The sequence below is a fragment of the Myotis lucifugus genome, unplaced genomic scaffold (genome assembly GCF_000147115.1).
Source record: "Myotis lucifugus unplaced genomic scaffold, Myoluc2.0 scaffold_55, whole genome shotgun sequence".
Classification (NCBI taxonomy): domain Eukaryota; kingdom Metazoa; phylum Chordata; class Mammalia; order Chiroptera; family Vespertilionidae; genus Myotis; species Myotis lucifugus.
In genome coordinates this window covers 4,334,214-4,356,803 of record NW_005871103.1, presented here as the reverse complement: position 1 = coordinate 4,356,803, position 22,590 = coordinate 4,334,214, and the positions used below count along the sequence as shown (strand labels likewise).

The window sequence follows — 22,590 nt, the reverse complement described above, 5'->3', positions numbered from 1 at the left end:
AAAGCAGGATGGATCCACTAGTTTACACAGAAAGAGAGAGCTCTGCAGCGGACCCCAGGGCCGTGCAGTTACAGGTCAAAATGCAATGTACATGACAGATATAAAAAACAGGTGGAACCAAACCATTGAAATCATGGTTACAGTCTACTGAGGGAAATACCCATATCTTATTATAAACACAGGTATAGTCTAGGGTTGTAATTTAAATACTCAGTTTTTTACATACACGGTTATTGAAACAGAAAAGCATAATGTAACATGTAATAGGATAAAGTTGGACAGAAGACAGTTGCTCTGAACTGTGCTTGATGGGGAGTCTCGGTAGGATAACCTTTGCCATGGCAATGAGGAGGATCAACCTACAGGTACGTAGCCATCCTGTTTTGGCTAACTATAAGGAGAAATGAAAGGGTGGTAACAAGGTCACCAGGGGTTCATTGTTTAGCTTGAAGGGAACAGAGAGAACCAGACGTTGGTTGTTGGAGCATTGCCTCTTGTTTCTCAAAAAACAAAGCGGAACTATGTGTCTTAATTAAATATTTATTATACTCATTTAAATAACTGACATCCACATACGTGAAACAAAGTGAAAGTACGGGGTGAACTGGCCCTCACATCCATTCACTGTCAACGCATACACGGTACGTTAATGAAGCATCATTTGACTTTGCTGGCAAAGGGACACGCCTAGCAGTGGGACTACGTGTTCTCCATGAACAGGACTTAAAGAATGGTGCTCCAGATCGCTGTAAACATATAGTCGTGGGTCAGGATATGGGGGGGCTTGAAGGTCATTTGCTAATCTTGATACCACAGAGCTAAAATGGCAATTGTATTGGTAAACATCTCATGGGCGTGGTGGGGGACAGAAAATTCCCTAAGGGGGTAACTAACAGACTAAGGACATGCATTGGTTACAGGGTCCAGGCCCGGGCCTTCTAATCGTCCTCTTCGTCCTCCTCGTCGCTGTCCTTCATGCTGATGCCCTGCAGGCCGCCGCCCTCGCTCACTGACGCCGTGGCTTCCTCCACAGTGAGACGGTTCCGGATGGTTTCATACGTCTTGCTGTTCAAGGTCGAGTCCAGGACCCCTTGCAATCGGAAGTCCCTGTAGGTTTTCTAGGGAGGAAGACATGCAGGGATAAGGGAGGGGAGGGACAGGACAGAGCAGGTGGGGTGTGAGAACACTGGCCGTCAGCCGCAGTCACACTTCACGCATGGTCAAATGAAAAGCCACCACGCTCAGATTGCACTGGCACCGAAACAGACTTGTTGAGTGACAGAAAATGAGACACTGTGACAGGATACACTGTATTAGATGAGACAAAGCAAAGAACATAAGCTTGTGTTTATTCAGTTCCATAAAGGGAAATGTTCCAGAATTGTTTTGGTTCCTTTTTTTTCTTTTTTTTTTTTTTGGGGGGGGGGTCTGGTTCTTTCTCTTACGGTATTATAATAGGATATGAGAGACAGTGTAAGGGTCTATTAGCATATAAATTATGGATCGAGTGATTATGGTATTTTGCGATTCGTGTTGCAGTCTGGTCTTTAGTATTTTTGAGGCTCGTAACTGCATGGCCCTCTGTCTCGCTCACAAGACAGACATATGCATGTGGTGTGGGAAGCCTATTAGGCGCAGCAAGGATTGCGGGAGACGGAGCGCTAGAGCCTCGCCCGCATGTTGCAGGCATGTGACTCGTGTCTCGTCTCCTTGGGAAAGAAGCACGTCTCCTCCGCTCACAACTTCAGGGTCTCAGGGAAGAAATCTGGCCCCCTTTCAAGATGACTGGTTTGGGATTACTGTACCACAGACTCTTTCTTTGTTCCTCCAGGCAATTTCTCTCGGATTTCCTTAGGTAGCCCACGGACTGTTTTTCTAGAAATCCCTTAGCGTTAATTGAACATGACCAGAAGCATCTGGCTGTCGTCTCCTTCGTAGGGAATTGCACTGAGAGAGTCTCTCTCCAGCTACAGCTCTTCCCGTCACACTGCATCTCATTTAGCTGCGAGTCTGCTGTTTGCTTCCCTACTGACGTGGGGAACTTGTTACGGGAGCGAGCGAAGGACCGGGGACACACTGCAAACCCCTCTACAGCAGGCATAGTGTCCCGGTCCCAGTGTCAACCCCTCCTGAAGGTCATGCGTTGTAATGACTGCACAGGTAACTAGCGAATGCATCCAGCTCGCAAAGGCCAATCATATAAGATGATTGACAGGATGACTCCATGTCTACTTGGCCAGCTTATACCTGCTGTCCCAGCCTGATTTTTCATAGCACCTGCTTTCCCCCTGAAAAGTGACCTGGTTCTGACACTAAGTTAGAAGGTCATCCTAAGTGTGGATGGACATGCTAGCTCTCTAGGTAGCTACCTGAACCATCTTCACCTTGAGGGGCAAAGCCAGGAGGCTGGGTAGATGTAGGTACCAGGTACCAGGCAGTTAACCTGATTTGTTTTGTACTTTTCATTTATCCTGCGGACACTTAGCATAACTTAATTGTTTTAAAAGGTGGAAAGCACTTGAGTGTTCTCCCTTTTATGCGTATTCCAGAGCAGTGTGTTCTCCAGCTGGGCAGGGACTGCATCTCAGTACTTTTCAGTCCTCCATCTTGTACTATCTAAGTTCAACTAATGTTTGTCCCATGTTGGATGGATGAGGAAATGCTGCTGAATAATGAATGGCTGGGTGGATACCTACAGAGGCGGGAAAGCAAGCCAGTTACCTTCTGACGTCTGCCTCGGAGAAGGAGACTCTGGGTAATGTACTTTGTAAAGAGGAGGCGAATCCCCGCCCCCCCATACTGAGGCTCTAGTTAAGGGCGGTCAGGCCCACTTTTGACAAAAGTGAAGGGGTCCTTTGACAGTGATGTTTCTGTGTCCCTTCTCTATGGTTCATGTCTTTTTTTTTTTCCAGAAGGCTAAGAATAAACCTCCTCTCTGACGTATTTTTTTCCTTAATAAAATAGTGCTAATTCCAACATTCCCAACATAGACCTGGAGATATTAGTAGTGGGGAGATATTTTAAAATATTAAAATTAATGTCTCCTTTTCATGTCTATTCAGTAGGGTCAAACAGAAATTCCCCCAAAGAGAATGTATACCCAGAAAATGGAATTCAGGTAGTCAAACAATATGGCTAAGTGAATTTGCTTTAAGGAACTGAAATTAAAAATGTGAAAATTCTGTTGGGGCACAGGTCGAGTGGACATATTCTTCTTTAAGAGCGGCAGTGCACTGCTGTAACCTCCCCTGGGTGGACACTGCCAGATCACGTACAGATGATAATAATTACACTCAACAGAACAGTAGCTGGTTTTGTCCGCACTGGGGAGAGGAGCACCTCAGTGAAATGGTGCTAATCCGAAGGACACTAAGAAAAGGAGGTGGGGATCGGGGAGGGGGGAGGGTAGCAGGGGTGGAGGGACCTTTGGCAAACTGTTAAGCAATATAAATTCAGCTACGTTTTATTGCTAACATATTTTGAAAGAGACTTTGAATGAGACTTTTGCATACAACTGTTTTTAAACCTGCTACAGAGAAGCATCGAATGGAAACTGAAATGATCAAAAACGTATTTACCCCCTTCTGTGATCTTATTATTTCATGTAAACCACTGAGATTTCACGCTGAAATAATTATCATTAGTCCAAGGCACACACGCAAGAACAGGAGAAAAGCTACTTTCAGGGTATGTGATCTCACCTTTGTGAGCCTTTCCATTGGGTCGCACGCAGGCATTGTTAGAGAAACTACTTCAATTAACGACAGAACAATATTGATTTGCATCCTGATAATGATCTCAGGACATATTTTAGAAATAGCTGGAGGTAAATATTTCTATTAAATCAATTGTGGCAAAAACGTATTTAATTCAACCATAAATAAAATTGGTAACTGACGTGATTAGCATGGTGGTACCAAAAGTCAGCTTTTGAAAGTATAATGCAAAGGGTGCGAAGGCCCCTGTGGTATTTTTACATGGCAAATACATAAAGTACTTTTGCAGCCTTGAAAACATGTCAAATTCTTTTCTCTTAAATTTTCCTTTGCCGTCTGAGCAATAAATGAACCATGCACCCCACAATAACTTGAGAGGTTTTTCTTGCATGAGACACTGTTGTGGAAATCATTTTGTTTTAATGTAAACCCATATTCCTTGTGTTAAGGAAGTTCTGCAGTTTGCCAATGAAACGCATTTCAGTAAGCTATTTGCAAAGAAGAAGAATGCTTTTCTTTTACCTTTACCATCCTAATTAGTGTTTTCAACTGATAAATGTGAAGCTGTAAGTCCATCCGGTCCGTCAACCAGGTGCAGATCACACTCATGGAGCTGTTGTACCATTGCTGAAAAGAGAGACAAAAGTTCTCCAGCGACACGTCATGGGCGTTTATAGAGCAGAGAGGGGCAGGCACCCCACTCCGTTCCAAGGGGAAACAAAATGGTTAAAGAGGATTCGAGAGCATAGAGATCATGAACAATCATTGACACACAATCTCAAGGGACCAGACCAGACTAAAAGAGATGGGTCTGGGCTCAATGTAAAACAGAATCCCTCCACTATAGACACCTCGTGTACTGTATGATCAATTCATATAGATCACACTTTCTCTTCTGATTCTCCGTTTTGTTGGTCAGTTTTACTCACTGGAGACTCAAGTCTCTGTTTATTTCCTAATGCTATTGTCTTGGTGCCCAGGAGATAGGGCTTCTCCACTGAGCTAACTGATGCCACTTACTACTTACCTTTTGAAATATCCAGCCTTCGTCTGCTAAGGACAATTCCAAGAATCATGGTTAAGAGCCTTAAAAAAATCTAGGACCAAGTTTACTTTCATTTTCCTCGCTGAGGTGTTTGGATCAAGACAATGAAAGACGGTTTCTCTTTAATGGCCAAATTATACTCTGGGCCTCTTCCGTGCCCTTACATGGGCTGTGCAATCTGTTTTAATCTTAACACCAAAAAATTATGGAAGATGAGAGAAAAAAAACCATCTAGAAATGAGCTCATTTCAAGCTGTTGAAATCATACTTCCCCTGAAGGGGGTTAAATTTTGCTTCTTGTCTGTGAAAAATGCTTGAAGCTGTGTCACTTTAGACTGCCACCCCTGTGGAGCAGGAAGTCTCTGGTGCGGTTTCATTCTGCAGCACTGCTCATATATTCATAAATCTCACTCGGAGACATATGAACAGTGTTATGAAGTGTCAGTATGAAAAAAAATCTAATCTTTTAAACTTCACCAGGTTTCATTACGCATTGCCGCTTATACCAAACAATTTACAAATAAAATGAAAAGGTGTGGATGGACCTATGGAGTTATTTATTGGGCATCTATATGAACTGGGCACAGAAAAGATGTAAAAAAAAAAGAAAAGAAGAGTGGTTAGAGAATTGAGACGATGCACACGTTCATGCTAACCAACACACATACACACATATGCACACACACACGCACATACACTGCACACCAGTGGGGATCTGAAAAGCATAAATAAAAACATGTTTCTGAGGGTAACTCCACCCTTTCTCACCTAAAGATCATCCAAAATCAGTTTATGCCTAACACTCACAGTTTTTCCCAAGCCTTGTTTCTGACTTAATTTTCTTAAAGAAAATTAATTTGGGTTTTTACTTGCGAGGGAGAGCTGCCAAGTTTCACCTTGCAAGAAGCGGCGGCGTCTCAGCCATGGCGCTCAGCGGCCTCTCTCAGATCTTTTATGTCTGGGCTCCTTCCTCGGCAGAGCCAACTGCGCTCTCCTTGGAGCCCAGCCGCCATCAGAGACCACACGCCCCAGTCAAGGCAGCGCTGCAGCCTCGCCGCCAACTTCTGCTCTTTTAAAGATCAGGAGGCGACACTGTTGGGGGAGGCACCTTCTGTCCCTCCCCAGGGAGCAGGCGGCGGGGGTGGGGGTTTCTGTCTTGAGATCTGCGCTCCCCTCCGTGGAGGGGCACTTGCCGGGTCAGGCTGCTTCAGGCATGGACAGGTTTTCCCCTCTAGGAGTGAGAACATGTTACGGAAACTTTTTTTCAGGGGGGTAGTGGTTATTGGGGTGTTTTTGGCACCTCCTGCCTTGGGATCTGGAGCCTGTGCTGTCACTGGATTTGGGTTTGTTAAGAAGAGGCCCAGGGACAGGGGTGTCACTGGGTCACTGGCGTGACCTTACTCTGGGCAACTGGGGATGCTCTTGTGTTCACCCCAAACCTCAAATTCCACATTTACTGGCTGTTTCTGACATGCAACCTGGGGACTCGGATAACCTATTTGGAGAGTTATGAGCAATCCCTCTCTAGTCTATACCCTCCACCCCCAGCTCCTGGGGATGAAAGATGACCTTCAAGGGGCCCGGATGACCTCCTGGCCAGACCTGCAAGCCCAGGGCCTTATGATGGCGCCTCTCAGGGACACAAAGAGGAATGCGGCGCTCTGGCTTCCAGGCAGAGGTGGCATTTTGCTTTGGCTGTGACAACAGGCAAAGCGGTGCTGGCTCCGCTCACTGCCAGCAAGCCTTGGGCGACATGCCTTTTCTCTTTGCTGAGAGACGTGCCACCTTCCAGGAAAAAATAACGACCCCCACCCCTGTTTTACAAGAGTGGCTCCCCTTCTTGTAAATGGCTTCGAGGGAGTAAAAAATAAACACACACAAAGGTAGAGCACCATCAGGACGCCCTCCGCTGCTGAAAGGGTGGCGGGGCGGCCCCGCAGAGCGCAGCGGCTCCGTGGATCACACGCACAGATTCCCACCCCAGGAGAGCAAGCAAGCCCTGGAACATCCATTCCTCCTGGATCTCACATCCAGCAAGAGAAGTGTAAAAAGTGGATGATGCCCCATCGGCTACACATTTAAAGAGGCAAAAGGGAGAAGTCGCTCCTTCCAAACCTTCTGCTCAGGAGATGAAGTTGGCGGCACGTTTGGCGCAGCACGGCGCTAACTTGGTTTTCTGCAAAGGCGCTTAGAGGCATTTGGATGTTGGAGAAAGCCGGAGTCACTGCCTTCTAGAACTTTAAAATGGCAGAGGGGAAAGGGATCTTTCATATTATCCTTTGCAGAGGAGAAAACAAAGGCCCAGAGAGGTGAAGCAACTGGCCCAAGGTCACACAGTGAGCGAGTCCAATTCTCCAGGATTAAGCACAGACTGAAATAGTGGCTCATCTGATCATTCCTCCCTGAGAGGCTAGAACAATGGTGTGCTCTTCAGGAGAGCTAGTCCCATGCATCTCTTCCCAGCTTCACATCCAGGGTAGCACCTTGGTAGGCAGGAAATAGGCCATGGTGGGAATATTTACACCATGGAAATAGGCTAACGGCACAGACCAGGGCATTCTCCCTCCCAGAAAGCCTGTTGTTAAACAGTGATCAGCCGGCTCCTGGTCTCTGGGTGGCTCCTGTGCTTCCTCATGCAATTTATGGGGCTTACTCGCCAGGTTTGCTTTAGTTGAGATTGATGCTAATATAGCAGATTTGTTATGATTCTTCTGAAGAGGAAATTAATACAACATTTTTAGTTCTTCCCATTTTGTTTTCTCTGTGGTTCAGATAAGCCTTTTCCAGAGATATTCTAACACCTGGGCACTACAGTTTTGGCAAAATGTTCTCTAAATCCTTAGGAATAAAAATTGTGAGCTGATGACATGCACTGAGTATTTAAGTATAATCGCGGCTCCTTTGCTGCCTGCTCTTAACTTGGGTATATTCATTGGAAACTTCCTAAGTAAGGTTATTTTATCCTAAAAAAGCACTGGAGAAATAAAATCCCAGCACCCTCGGCAGCTGTACAGTATGCCCTCTGGGGATATCCTGGAAGGGTTTGGTAGTTGGAACCAGAAAGGACGCCAGTCATAGCTGTGGCCTGCAGGACAACCGGGCCCTGGGAAAGTTGGGGACTGCTCCAGGAGCAGCAACCACTTCTGAGGGCTCGAAGACGAGCTGGAGGCTGATCTAATACAGTGCCATTTAGCTCTTTATCCTTCCTTCCATCCTACAATGTGGGCAGTAAGAGCGCAGACCTTACCTGTCTCTTGCCTGAGTTTGTGACCTTGGACAAGTTACTTACATTCTCAGAGACTCACTTTTCTGACCAAAAAATGGGGATTAACCAGTCTTTCCTAGCCTTTTTGATGACTAAATGAAGTCACGTGCGTAAAACCATCATCACAGTACCTGGCATGTGATAAAGGCCTCAGTAAATGCTGCCACCATTGCCACCACCACCATCACCATTGTCATCATCTTCCCCCTCTCCTCTCACTCTCTCTCCTTCCTCCCAACAAACACCAGGAAACAAGGGGGGAAGCAGAGCAGGCACTGGGGAAAGCCGTGTGGTGCAGGGGGAAATGATTCCTAATGCGTATCTCTGGAATGGCAAGCATAAGTCTTAAAGGACACATGGCTAGCTCTTAGCAATGCAATTCTGATAGGCCATCACCCAAACCGACTAAACCATTCTGGAGGCATGAAGCACATTTTTAAGTATGCTGATCTAGATTCAAACCCTGAGTGGGTAAGTTACAGCTTCGTCTTGGGTTGCCCCCTGTTGGCTGGGTAAGCTCAAGCAAGCGACTTGACTTTCTGACTCGCTTTCCTCTCAGGGTGAATACCGGTCCCTACTTCATAGGGTTATTGCGAGCATTAAAAGAGACCATTACTTTATATACAGTGCCTCACAGAGCAGCTGTCACATAGTAAGCACTCAACAAAATGTAGCCACCTTTGCTACTATTACTCTCAGAAATATAATAGATACTAGAGGCCCAATGAATGAAGATTCATGCAAGAATGGGCCTTCCTTCGCCTGGCTGCTGGCACCGCCTTAGCTTGGGCTGGAGCTGCCTTTCTGCCTTCCCACGCTGCCCAGAGTTCTGCACCGCCCCCAGCCGCTCGGCACCTGCGTATGAAAATTAACCCACCATCGTTGTTGGGTTAATTTGCATACTCACTCCGGATTGGCTGGTGGGTGTCACAAAGGTACAGTCAATTTGCATCTTTCTCTTTTATTAGTGTAGATAAGTACTTTCAATATGGAACACAAAGGCGTTTTCTGGATTTATGTCTAGTAGAAGCTTAGGTCACTAACATGCGGGTATACCAGGTCACACACTTTGCCCTGCAAACACACACACTGTGCAGAGCACCCTTACACATAACATGTCTCCTCTGCAGTGTCAGGCTGCACAATAACCAGGGTTAGGGAGAAGCAAGAGAGGCAGGGTCTTTGCAAGCACAGGATTGGATACTGTCTTTAATTAATATTTTGATAGTTTGTTCCTCATGGGTTTTTGGCATTAATTCTGATTTTTTAAAATGTTGTATTACAAAATTATTTTTTTGATTCCTATATTTCTTGAAACTGAGAAGTTCCAAAATTTTGCAACTGAGAAGTGACTCATGTTTCTCCCTCCTCCCCACCTTTAGGTTCACTGTTCCCCTGGAAACTTTATCTCTAAGAGAAGCTGCAGGGTTGAGAGATAAGACAGATACTTCACACCTCACTGGACAATATAGAGTCACAGAAAATGGACCTTCATTTGGATTTGGAAGGTCCCTAATCAGCAAGATGGAGCATCACTACAGTGACCATGGTCACCTCCACGTAGATCCCCATCCGGATGTTAATTTGATGTCCTAAAGAGACCTTACTGTTAATGACTCACTTGTTTTCAGAGCAAGTCATGTATCACACGAGTGGCAATGGAAACAAGGAACTGAGGCTGAAAGGAGGTGGAACTATTCATTGTGCTTCCATACTCACTAATCATGAAGGTAACTTACCCCTTAACTTACACAACCTGTCAGACCAGCCCATTCTATAAGACATCTGAGTCTACTGTTTTAAACAAAGTACTGTTTCACACAAGGTTACACACACAGACACACACACACTTAATAAAAATAGCTACCAAGTTGTTGAATACTGAGCCCTTACAACATGCAGACACTATGCATTCTACAAGCATTACATCCTATATAATAAAGAGCTAATATGCTAATTAGACCGAACAGCAGAACGACCTTCCAGATGAAGCTGGGGCTTCGAGGGGCTGCGAGGGGGCTGTGAGGGCTGGTCGGGGCTGCGAGGGCCAAGCCCCATGCATGAATTTCATGCATCAGGCCTCTAGTAATTACATAAGAGGTTGACACTATTAACAGTTCTGTAAAAAAGGGGGGCATAGATAAATTAAATAACTAAGTAGCCTGTTATTAAGCTCAATATTTTAAAAAACTAATGGCTTGTTTATATAGAAACAGCTCTAGTTCCCTGGGCAAAGTCATTCCGCTTGGAACTTCTCAAAGGAGAAGTGTGTGGGTAGGATAATGCTGTTGAACCTGTCTCAGAGCCAGAGCGTGGCTTGGTGTTGAAAAGATTCTACTTTTTATGGGCTTAGAAAGTTGCTAAGCCCAGTGTGGGGACTCAGGGGGATTCCCATGGAAAACCACTCAATAGCCGTAGAGACCTGAGAGATGAGAGTCAATCACTATTGACAGTTAAGGGACATGATTAGAAGTTGGGTGGGGGTGAGGGGTGCCATTTGGTAATAAGAATCAACATATTTTTTCTTTTCCCCTGTAGCCCTGCCTGACTTACTTCCTTTTAGGTTGGTAACTCAGCAATTGCTACTGGAAAAAAGTGAGAAATTCTCACTGTGGGCAGTTTGAGTTTTCAAGGATTGAATTTTCCTAACAAAGTTTTGCAGATAAAAAGTTCTAACACTGATCAAAATTTTGATTCTGAAAACTTACACATCATAAGCTTTAAAATTGTCAGTGAACAGGGAGCGTGCAATATAGTAGAGCCTTGGGGAAATTCAGTTTCCTGTGAAATTAAAGAAGATGTCATCAGGGTGCCCTATGAGAGGGACAATATGGACAGTCTCATGAAAATAGTGTGGTGCAAAACTCAGCTCTTTCTGTGCTTTTTTCTTTAAAGAAAAATTTTGTTGAGTGTGACATGCATGCGGTAGTGTATCACTTTCAGGAAAACACACCCACATATGCACACACTTCCAACAAGACATGTTTTCCCAGGCCTATAACTGAGGGCAATATTTTGCCCAATATTGTAAACATGAGCTCTTTTAGAAACTGGATGGTATTTGGCCTAAGGAGCAATAATTGTATCATGCACAAACACACACCTTTTTTGATCAAAAACGTGTGACTCAGTCCAATATATCTTAAGCATGAATGGGTGGAAATCACAAGGATGTGAGTTCTATTGTTAGTTCACTTCTAAATATGTATTTCCTTTAAACTGGCATGTTCCAGCCATTATACTGCAGGCAGGCAAAGCACTAAATGCCCGGATAGTTCCTGGCCAAACTCTAAAGAGTTGAGTCTTTATTGTCACCGATAGTCTCACTTCACAGAGTAAAGTGGTCCAGCAGCTAGCAAGAGATGGAGCCTGGACTCAAGAGCTGAGGGGCAGTGCATCCTAGTGGCTAAGAGAATGGCCTTGAACTGGGCTTCTCCTGTGTTTGATTCTTCACAAACCTGTTAACCTCTCTGTGCCTGTTTTCTCTTTCTGTTAAGTGGGGATGGTAGTAAAAACTACGCAGGGTTGTGGGATTCAATGAGTTAACCCTTTTCGGTCCAACGTCGAGGCTGACTCGACAGACCGGGTGCTAGGAGCAGGTCCAACGTTGAGGCTGAGGTCGACACCGCAAACCGGTTCAACATTCAATCCCGTCAATTAATTTGGACCAGACTGTTTGAATTCCAAAAATAAAATCGGACCGCAAAGGGTTAATATTTGCGGAGTGTTTACAACAGTGCCAGGGCGTGCACCCATTGTTAGCTGTGATGAGCTGAACCATGAGTAAGAAAACACACCTCCCTAAGTACAAGCTCCTCAGGGCTGTGCAAAGCTTTCTGAGCAGGTTCTATTCTAAAAAGGTCTGAGCAAACAGGTCATTTGTAACCTCTTGGTAACCAACCTGAATTTCCGGACTGAAGAAGCACTGTGAATGCTGGAGGGGTTTTATCTTTTCTTTGGAAAGTACCCTTTCTCCCACTCGGTATCTTGCCCAGAGTGTTTAATGGAGAAAGGGCATTTTCTTTGTTGGCAAGGAGTCAAAGAGGAAGATAATACTTTGTGCTACACCCATGTGACAAAGTTCTTCTCTTTGCTTTTTGTGACCAAAGTGGGTTATAATTAGTTAGGAAAAAACCCCCACGGCCTATTTAAACGGATATATTGAAATACTGTAATGAAATCTTTTATGTTTGAAGCTTTCAATGCATATTTCTTCCTTACAATTTGGGCAATTTGAGAGCACGTGAAAGCATCATCCAGGGTTTCTTTACGCTTCTACCAAAGTGTCCACAGCTTCATTCACCTGAGCCGCAATTCCACAGCCATGTCTCTCGGGTGGAAGGATGGCCAGGCTGTGGCTGCATTTGTGTTCTAACTCAGACTCCCAGAGGCGGTGCCTAAGAAACCCTGGCAGGCTCCAGTCTTCCTCACCAAGAGGGCAAAGCCCTGAAGGACTGCATGCAGGTTTCAGGACGCGTGGGAGCTCCCTCGGGGCTTATCTCAAAGGGCATGTCATCTGAGTGCTTCTGCCTTATTGGAGTGTTGTCATAATCCAGGATTTGATTTACCAGAACAACTGCTCCCAGAAATGGGTATTTCCCAGTCGCAGCGTCAGGACGCTCAGCTAAGAGCACAAAGACCCGGAAATCAGAGGCTACAGATTGTCGGAATGACCTGAAAGGCTGTCCCAGAGGTTCTTCGCAGTTGAGGGTGTTTTTTTCAACATCTGTAATTCTTTGAGTGCCTGAAACCCCACCTATTTAAAGTCTTGGTACAACTGTCCCAGTGCCATGGCTCTTCAAGGTGCTAAACTCTGGACTGCATCCCCTGAAAGTCTGATGCATCCAGCCTGATGGGGAAGGCAGGTACCCTGTTGAAAACCACGGTCCCATTGGCTATGGTTTCTATAACCTGGTGCCGAGGGTATACAGCTATGCTTTTGCCTTTAGCTTCTTCTTCTAAGAAGAGATCATGCAAACAAAAAATAACTTTTAAAACGTAATTTAAATTCTTTACTGCTCAAAATTTTTGCTTCTTCTCTAGGAATGTATATAGTATTTAGCTTTTGGGAGCAATATTATTTTAACCTCCTTAAAAAGTGCCTACATATTACTTTACTAATCTTTCACTAAAATAAGTCAGTGATTTTTAACCTTTTTCATCTCATGGCACACACGAACCAATTACTAAGTCTGTGGCACACCAAAAATCTATTATTTGCCAATCTGACAGAAAAAGATATAATTTTGATTCATTCACACTGGGAGGCTATTGTGTTGGCTGATGCCATTTTTAAAGGAAAAGAGAAGACAGTGTCCCTAACTAAATAATCTTGCAGCACACTGGTAGAAAATTGCTGAAATAAGTAGTTACCTATTCAACACCAAATCTCAAGTCTCTAATCCTGAAATGTGGAGAAATACCAACCAACAAGTGTCTTGAGTATTGAGATTTCATATGAATGATCAAAATGATGACTCCATACTTGGACTCCTGACCTACTGTGCTGTGGTCTTCTAACCCAAGTCCAGTGCTGTCACTAGCAGTTGCCTGTGGAGACATATAAGGCAAGTCGAATCTGAAGGACCTTTCTGAAAGCAAGTCAAGCAGGAGAGTTTACAATTCAAAGCTAAGCTCACGGGAGACTCTCCCTGGAAGACACGTTCTTTGTTTTTATAAGTGGTTTGATTAACTTGTTGGCAATATATTTTAAAATTTTTATTTATTAATTTCAGAGAGAGAGAGATAAAGAGAGAGGAATTTCAATTTGCTGTTCCACTTATTTATGATTCATTATTTGATCTTGTATGTGCTCTGACTGAAGATCAAGCCTGCAACCTTGGAATTGGGACAATGCTCTAACCAACTGAGTTACCTGGCTAGAGCTATTTGTTGGCAATCTTATAAGCTATCCAAGCTAGCCAAAGCCAGACTAGAAACAAGTTTTCTTTTCTTTCTTTTTTTTTTTTTGCCTCTGCATCAATCAGATTGTATGAAACCCAACTAGTCATACGTTTTCTTGCATCCTGCCCAACGCCATGTTTCAATATGGCAGGTGGTTACCTGCAAGGAGATGCGATGGTCTCTGAAAGGCTTTCTTCTCTAATACTTTCCAGTAGGTATTGCTGGACATGGTATGCCATCTCTCAATGAAAAAGCCAAGTCAAATCAACTCAGATGTTTACCCAAAGTCAGGAAGGCACTAATATCTCCCTAAAGCAGAAGCTGAGTCAACTCAAACAGAGATCCCACTCTGCCACCATTCCCACAACCTAAGTAAGTGCTCTAGAAAAAGATGGAGATCAAGCTTTAGAGAACAGATGCAAAGTAAAAAAAATTGAAAGCAGGATCTCCAAGAGATATCTGCACACCCATTTTCATAGCAGCATTATTGATAACAGCCAAAAGGTAGAAGCAACCTAGGTGTCCCGACAGATGAATGGATAAGCAAAAGGGGATATATACACACCATGGAATATTATTCAGCCTTAAAAAGTAAGAAAACCCTGCCATGTGCTACAACATGGGGGAACCTTGAGGGTAGTGTACAAATAACTGAAATAAGCCAGTGAACAAAAGGCCAATGCTGTCTGATTCCCACTTCCACGCGGTATCTGGAAAGTCAAGTTCATAGAGAGAAATGGGAAGGCAGTAGCCTGGGGCTGGGAAGAGGAAAATGGGAGCTATTGTTTAATGGAGACAGGATTCAGTGTTGCAAGACAAAAAGAGTTCTGGAAACTGGTTGCACAACAGTGTGAATGTGCTTAACACGACTGGAAGTGTACACTTTGAAATGGTCAACATGGTACATTTTATGTTTATTTTGCTATAATTAGAGCAAAAAGCTGGGAACTGAAAAGTCACTTCCCACCCTGGAAAGGAAACCGTCCTTAAGAAAGCTCGGTTATTGAGCAATAACTGGAAACACAGCCGTGTCTCACAACACGCCCCACATTCTTTGTCAGATGAACATGGGCATCTTATTTAATACCAGGACTGAGACAATTTCTCCAGGCCAAATTTTGAGACTGAAGAACAAAGAACAAATCTGGTACATTTGCTCAGTCATTTATTTGCTTTATTTAAAACATGCCATGGGGCCAACTTCTAAATCTGTGAAACAGAATTAAATGAAGCCCCGAGATGAAGACTGAGATCCTCATAGAGAAACGGGTCCAAACAACAGAAAAGGGCACATTTTCACACTCACGTCACCTCGTGTCTTCACGGAGACTCCCCTTACCAGCCCCCACCCCTGGCTTGCCAAGCACAGATTTGTTCCAGCAGCGCTCAGCCCTGACACCCCGTCCCTCAGCCCCAAAGGGCAGCAGCTCCCCACCCAGGAATCACTCCCACCACCACCGACTTACTAAGGTTTGGAATGTGTGCTCAGGGAGCCCTTATTCTTGGAAACAATTAAGTAGAATTAGGCTAATAATGTGAGGCTGGCAGAGCTTTTGCCCTTTGCTGAGGAATAACTCCTACATGGAACAGTTATACTAATAAAAATCATGTATTTCTTAAACGCCTCGAAATGATCTTTGCACCAAGCTCAGCAATTAGCACCGTCCCACTGAGGAGCATTCATTCCCCAGGCTGGGGGGCTTAATCTCCGTGCTCGCTCCACCATGTCCTCCTTCGGTGGAAATACAGTCTGAGGCTTCGGGCAGGGAAGAGAATTTCTGCAAGTGGGCATGTCACACGGGGCTCAATTCCCTGGTCATTTAGAGGGTGCAAGGGACTCGGGAAGGGCTGGGTGCTCCCCGCCAGGCCCCAGTGGAGGCCCAGGCCAAGGTTTTCTTGCGCCTGTTCTTGACCTTGAGGGAGGATGGGAAGAAGGCCTTTCCTCAGGTGGCCTTGTCTATGAGGGGTTTCCCCCACCACCCAAGCCCACTCTCCTCCTCACGGGAGCTATTCATGGCCTTCTTCTGGGCCAGAAGCAATAGATGCGCCACCTCCAAGTCTGGGCAGAAAGTGACCGCTGAGCAAAAGGGGGACACAGACCCTCCTGCGGGACGCTTTGTCTCCTTGACAACACCCCAGCTGGTGGCCCAAGGAACAGACTTAATTTCTTTTCGCTCTTGCCCACCCTCCCTGCCCCATACCTCTTTCCCCCTTTCTCTCTAGACGCAAACGTACCACATCCAACATAAAGTCGCCGAAATAGCAATCTTGTCTCTGAATATATAAATTGCAAAAATTGATATGAATAAATCTGCAAGTAGCACACTGATTGTGGCACATTTTATCAAAAAACGGCGCTTGGGTGCCTGGTGGCTGGGGAGGGGGTGGTGTCATTACACGTACAGAAAAACAGCTGCAAACTCCCAGTGTGTCTACTTGGATCCGAACGGAGGCCTGACCTCCTGTTCCTTGCCATGAACCCTGAGTTCACACTCATATTTTACATGTTACAGGAAGCCCCAGCTCGCCCCAGGGGTGCTGCAAACAGACACGCCGAAGCCAGATGCAGCCCCCCTCCTGCTCCTTAATGCACCTGAAGAAGCTCGACATTCAAAAGCTGACATGCTCACAGCTTAAGGTCACTTCGGATTTTGTAAAGAGGAGGACAAAACCAGGAATGCTTCTAGGGCTGGGCTGCCAGCGGGGAGGCGGAGGGATTACAAGAAACCTGTGACTCTGCCTCTTTCTGCCTTTGCTGGTAGTTTTTTTGTGTGTGAACAAGTGCCATACAACAGATTGAGCCTCGTATAAAGGCCTGAGACTGTGCAAGGGCTCCCCGCTGGGCCTCAGCTGTGCTTGCAATTAGCAATAGGCACGGAGTGATTATTGTTGGGGTAGCGGATGGCAATGCGAAGTGACAAGTTTTATGGGGGAAGTTGGGAGTGGGGATGGTCTGCAAGTTTCTCTTTCTTTCTCTTTTCTTTCTTGTTCTGCAAAAACCCTTCCTTGGGAGGCTGCAACCGCCCGTTTCAGTGAAAGCTGCTCGCCCCCCTCATCATTGAAAGGAATATTTTTCTCGGTGCTTTAGAATGCGGTTTTCTAGGTCAGAGCTTCCTTGCTGCCCTATTTAATGTCAGAAATACCCATTTGCCTCAAATTAGCAGAGATCTCGGAGTTGAGGGCAGGAGATTAAGCACACAAAATTACTCAGCAGGTGACGGTGGGGTGGATTTGGGGGTTGAGAAGTCTTTAAAACTGACTACGAGACATTATATACTTCTGACAAAGGAACGTAGTAATCCTACCTGCTTGCTTTAACCACTGTTGTTTGCCTATTATTAGGTGCTTTAATGCTCATGAGAGCAAAACTATTGCTGCTACTACTCAATTACCATAGTAACTCACACCAGTGACCTCTTAGCGCAGGGCTTCCAGCCCAGCGGAACCAACCAGAGAGTTTGTGTCTTTTTACTTCTTTAAATAGTGACATAAACTTGGACTGGAAAGCTCCAGAGAGAGGCTACTCCCCTCTTTGTCCAGGGTAAGAACATGTTTTGAAATTTTGAGTAAGGGCCTTTCACCTTTTGAATCCAAGGTGGTTCAGAAGTTTGTGGATTCGAGGGGGGGTGGGGAACGCCTTCAACAACATTATGAAGACACCGAACAATGCCCACTAAAAAGCAAAGAGCCTGTGCATCAAAGGCAGCGGCCTCCCAGCTGCGGGAAAGCCCTGCCCCAGCCTGTCTCCAGCTCCTGGCCCCAAAGTTTGGGAGGAGGAAAATTGGAGAACATCACAAGCTCGAACATTTGTGATGGGGAACGTTTACTATTTTATAACATCAGTTGGGCTAAAGGCAGACAGGACAAAACCACCCAGAGGGATTTGGTTGCAAGTTTTTAAGAGGAAATAACATTAACAGTAAATTTCCCCAGCTTTGCATTTTTTTCACTGGCCCATAAATGTGTATGTGAATACATACAGGCATTCTGTACACTGTGTCTGAATACGATTGGCAATCAGACTCATACAGTAACATATTAAATGCTCTGAGAAGTCCTGCAGTAAAAAAAGAACATCTCCATTTGACTTTGGTTTGTATTTTCCAAATGTATTTGACTAAAAAACAACACTTTTCCTGAGCCACCTATTAATATCTCTTAGGGTACTTATGTTCCATTGAATTCACTTTGGAAACAAAGTTCTATAGTGACATTAATAATAATAATTATCAATAATAATGAGATAAAACAGTGGTTCTCAACCTTCCTAATGCCGCGACCCTTTAATACAGTTCCTCATGTTGTGGTGACCCCCAACCATAAAATTATTTTTGTTGTTACTTCATAACTGTAATGTTGCTACTGTTATGAATCCTAATGTAAATATCTGATATGCGGGATGTATTTTCATTGTTACAAATTGAACATAATTAAAGCATAGTGATTAATCACAAAAACAATATGTAATTATATATGTGTTTTCCGATGGTCTTAGGAGACCCCTGTGAAAGGGTTGTTCGACCCCCAAAGGGGTCGCGACCCACAGGTTGAGAACCGCTGAGATAAAATAAAAATTAGCAATAAAAATAATGAGTAAATATGTAGTGAGCATTTATGTGTCAAGCACTATTCTAAGCAGTTTATATCGAACTCTAATTTACCTAACAACCTCAAGATGTAGTTACTTTTTAAATCCCATTTACATTTCTATAGCATATACTATTTATATGAATTTGTTCTCTTTGAAAAAGAGAGAAAAGGAAACATAGTAAGCCATATCTAATAATTGGTTTTTAATTTTCATTATATGTTTTCTGCTTCCGACTCTCCAGAGATCCTGAAGCAACTGAGGCTCCTTCAATAACAAATTCTTCCTATAACGCCATGCCCTACTTAATAACAAGTTAAATGAGTGAGGCATGACTTCCTGCAAAACTCTTCCACCTTTGAAGTGAAGGTGCCCAAATAGCAAAATATGCCTTTCCCTTCTCTCTCTCTTCATTAGTCTCCCAAGCCCTCCTGTCCTGAAAGAAAGAATCCAATTTCGGTATCAAAATTAGATCTGTGCTGGCCTGTACACAATCTGACTTCTGAGACTGCTGGGCGTCTAAGTAATTGAATAAAAATGTAACCAGTGGTCAAGCCCCGAATGAACAATGGAACATGGCCCACCACTAGCTGTTCTAATGCCCCCTGGCTGGTCAGCAGGACCCATCACAGCAAATCAGGATGGACTGGAGCGTGTGACTGCTGTTAAATAGACAAGTTTTGTAGCAAATGTCACTTTCAGTGAGCGGACTAAGGGAACTGTGATACTTAAGAGAAAAGAAACAGCTCTCTTAGGTACCTGGATTTCCTCAGTTCAGGCTCTTTCTCTCTTCAAGAGACATGAATAATGAGTGCAATGTGATTAAGCCCCAATCAGCTTCTGACCAGGCCTTGTCTGCCACCTGGGCCCGCCCAGGGCAGGTGTGCAGTTTGCGAATTAACAAACTGACTCTGGTTAACAATACCTTTTTCTGGGGCCTATTTTTCTCTGGATATGTTGGGGATTTAGTCCTAGGCCTCCCTGTGCATTGAGAAAATGGACCCCCGTGCCTTTAGCCTCTGTCCTCTCAAAGGAACCTACTGTTTTGAGAAAATGTATAGTTACAATCCAAATTCACACTTTCAGGCCATCTCAATCACTTGACGCTCAATTATGTTGAAAACAAAATTCTAGTTTTGGTGGCACATCCTCCCACCTATTATCCACGAGAGGAGTGGGAATAATTGATCTGAAAACTATTCTCTGATGTGCATTCAGGGACTGCCGAAGTAACGAGAGGGATTCATTCTGTGAGCTGAACTCAGATTATTCACGAACAGCATCTGCCCACCCCCTGATTGCTTCTTAGGTACAGGAACTGCCTTCAGAGTTAACTCCATTAATTCACAAGCAGATTGACGTAAGCAACTGAACAAGAAATTTGCATACCATATAGAAATGATTATAGAAATCAGACTCTAAAATAAGGATTGTAACTCATGAACAGAACAGAAAGACCAAGTGGAGTGCCAGCGTTGTCTTCTTAAAACAAATGTGGTTGGTTAATCACATTAGGGCTAATTTCATACTTTGCACATATTAAACTTCCTAGTTATGACTCATGAGAGTTTTGTGAGTCGAAGTTGAAGTTCTTATGCAGGAAAATTCACCTTGACTTTCAGGGAGCTGTTCTCCTGGCTGGGGTAGTTGAATCGTGACCCTCGATATAAAAACACACGTGATGTGTGCATTCACATGTTTCCCATGTTACCACATGGAAAATGCTCAGGTAAATAGATCAACGCTTTTGGTCAAACCACCCAGCTGGTCTCCCAGCAGATGATGAAAGGACATGACTGTACCATCCTGGAGGCACCGTCCTCCAGAGCTCGCGAATTCCAAGGCAACAAAAACTAGCTACTATAACGAGGCCAGTTTAAAATGTAAAAGTCCTCTAAGCCCCTTACCATGAGCTCAGCCTGCTCAGCCTGGGCTCTTGGAGGGCTAATTTCTGAAGAAGCGGTACCATCTTTTTAGGAACCAGGCACCGAGCGGTTTCCAAAAGGCCGTCAACAGAGAAGGCTTGGGCGCAAGCATGCTATCGGATGGTGGCCTGGAGCTGGAGGGAATGTTGGGTTCCAACAGAGAAGGAGGAGTGGCGAAGGCAGGAGAAAGGTGGGAAGTGACCGCAGAGCACGATCGCACAGGGCTGGCCAAGGCTTCTCAGACCCCCGGAGGAGACCTTGGGGGTGCAGAGCCACCGCCCCGGTGAGGGAGGCCGGAAGCAGGTGCCGCTGCCCCGGGCTCAGGGCTCAGGGCTCAGGAAAGAGACGCAGAGAGCTGCCTCGGAGCCGTGAACATGTGTTCCCCGCATGCAGCTGGGACCTGCCTCCCATGGCGCCCTTTCCTCTTGCTTTATTTTTAATCTCTGGAAACCATCTTCCCCTCTTACTACTTCTCACTGCGTGTGACTCTATTTTTTCTTCTCTTTCTGGGAGAAAAAAAATCAACAACCCACATTTGCCAGATCGCTCACCCCAACCCCCTCCTGGGGAACCTGCTACCCATCCCTGGAGAAGGCATGAACCCCCAAGCCTTCCACCCTTGCTGGGTGCCCTCCGCATCTACAGCTGGTTTTGGACCCCCCGGTGGGGAGGAGAAGCCGGCTCAGACCTCGCCCCAACCCCCCCCCCCCCCGCCCCCGCACCTCTCAGCCAGGTCTAGGGCCCCGAGCACACAGAGTTACACCCCACATCAGCCATGAGTTAATGTGCGGCCGGGCCGGCCGGGATCACCCTGCCCCGCCATGAATGCTCCGCGTCTGTCCGCAAGCCTCCTGCCCCCCCTCTGCCCCCCCCTTTTTTTTGAGGCGACAGAATAAGAAATTAAACACTTGTGGGTTCATTCGAAAGAGTGAATGAAATTGAATAAGCTCTCAGTACTTGAGGCGCACAGCGAGCGCCTGAATGGGGCAAACCTCCTAAGTTGAATGGAGAGTCTTTTGGGACCAATTTGTCTCTTTTCACTCTTTATTCTTCCCTTTTTGCTGACAGATGTACAAAGGCGGAACTGCGCCGTGCAGCTTATCCGCATGCACCCGCAGCAGCTGTCACTTTTGTCGAGCAAGTTAATCAAGCAAATGCCACCATATCCCACTTCTATAAGGAACAACATGTTATAGACAGGAGTCTTGCTAGAAAGAGACTTTATTTTAACTTTGATTGGCTTGGGTTCCCCGCCCCTCCCAATATACCCCTCCTTTCCCCCCCAGAAAGGAGGGGGAGAGGGGGATTGTGCCCAAGCCAACGATTTGGCTACGATCACGTTAGATTTAATAATAATATTGTGTGTGGGGCTGAGGACTCATTTGGAGTTCTCTCCCCGGGGCTGAGGGATGGCCCGGGTCTGGGTGGGTTTTTTTTAGCGTGCCATAGTTTCTGTTGGATTGTTAGGCTGTCTGACTCAAGTAGTAAAAAGAAAAGCCGAGGGCAGAACATAGTATTACCCCGCGGATGTCTTGGATTAATTTTCTTCTCTTTTCCTTTGTAAAGCAGGTTGTGTTATTTACATATTTCTTTTGATAGACCCCCTTGCCCGGCCAAGCTCACAAAGTCTGCTAAACACTTAAAAGCATTTCTTTGTGCACCTTGCCATTGGTGAGTTCTGGAAGCGGGCCGCCCACATCCATTTCTAATGTGCACCAACGAATGCACACAGGCCCCGTTTCTCTGGTTCTGTGGGAGCCAAGCGGGAGCCTTTAAAGAATCCCGTCAGGTCCCCATCCCGGTCCCCTGTGCGGGGTCACCACGACTTGGTGATGTGCAAGCAGCCACAGGCAGGAGCCAGCCTCGCTAAAGGGTGCACGTGCTGGCGCAGCTACTGCCCCCGAGCCCCTCACTGGGGAAAGTGAATGCCGAAAGCAGCCATATTTTGAATAAACAAACTCTTTAGAAACAATGCAGAGAGAGGACTTTCCACAGGCCAAGGGATTTGCCACGTTCAAGAGCTGGCTAACAGCTGACGATCTATCTGGTAAGCTCTTTAAAGCTTCAAGAGGGAAAAACAACTCTTTCCCTCCCTCCCTCCTTCCTTCATTCCTTCCTTCCTCCTTCCTTCCTTCCTTCCTCCTCCT

The 22,590-nt window shown here is 45.3% G+C and overlaps 1 protein-coding gene across 1 annotated transcript in view; it reads right to left on the bottom strand.

Moving 5' to 3' along the window:
• Window positions 1-524: 524 nt before the first annotated feature.
• CADPS (calcium dependent secretion activator) overlaps window positions 525-22,590 on the bottom strand; it is a 447,690-nt gene continuing 425,624 nt past the window's right edge. Inside the window, exons 28-29 of the mRNA XM_023754061.1 lie at window positions 4,239-4,343; window positions 525-1,118 (exon numbers count right to left, since the gene is read on the bottom strand). Of these exons, the coding sequence (XP_023609829.1) occupies window positions 939-1,118; window positions 4,239-4,343 (285 nt within the window). The 3' untranslated portion in view covers window positions 525-938. The remainder of the gene's footprint in view (window positions 1,119-4,238; window positions 4,344-22,590) is intronic.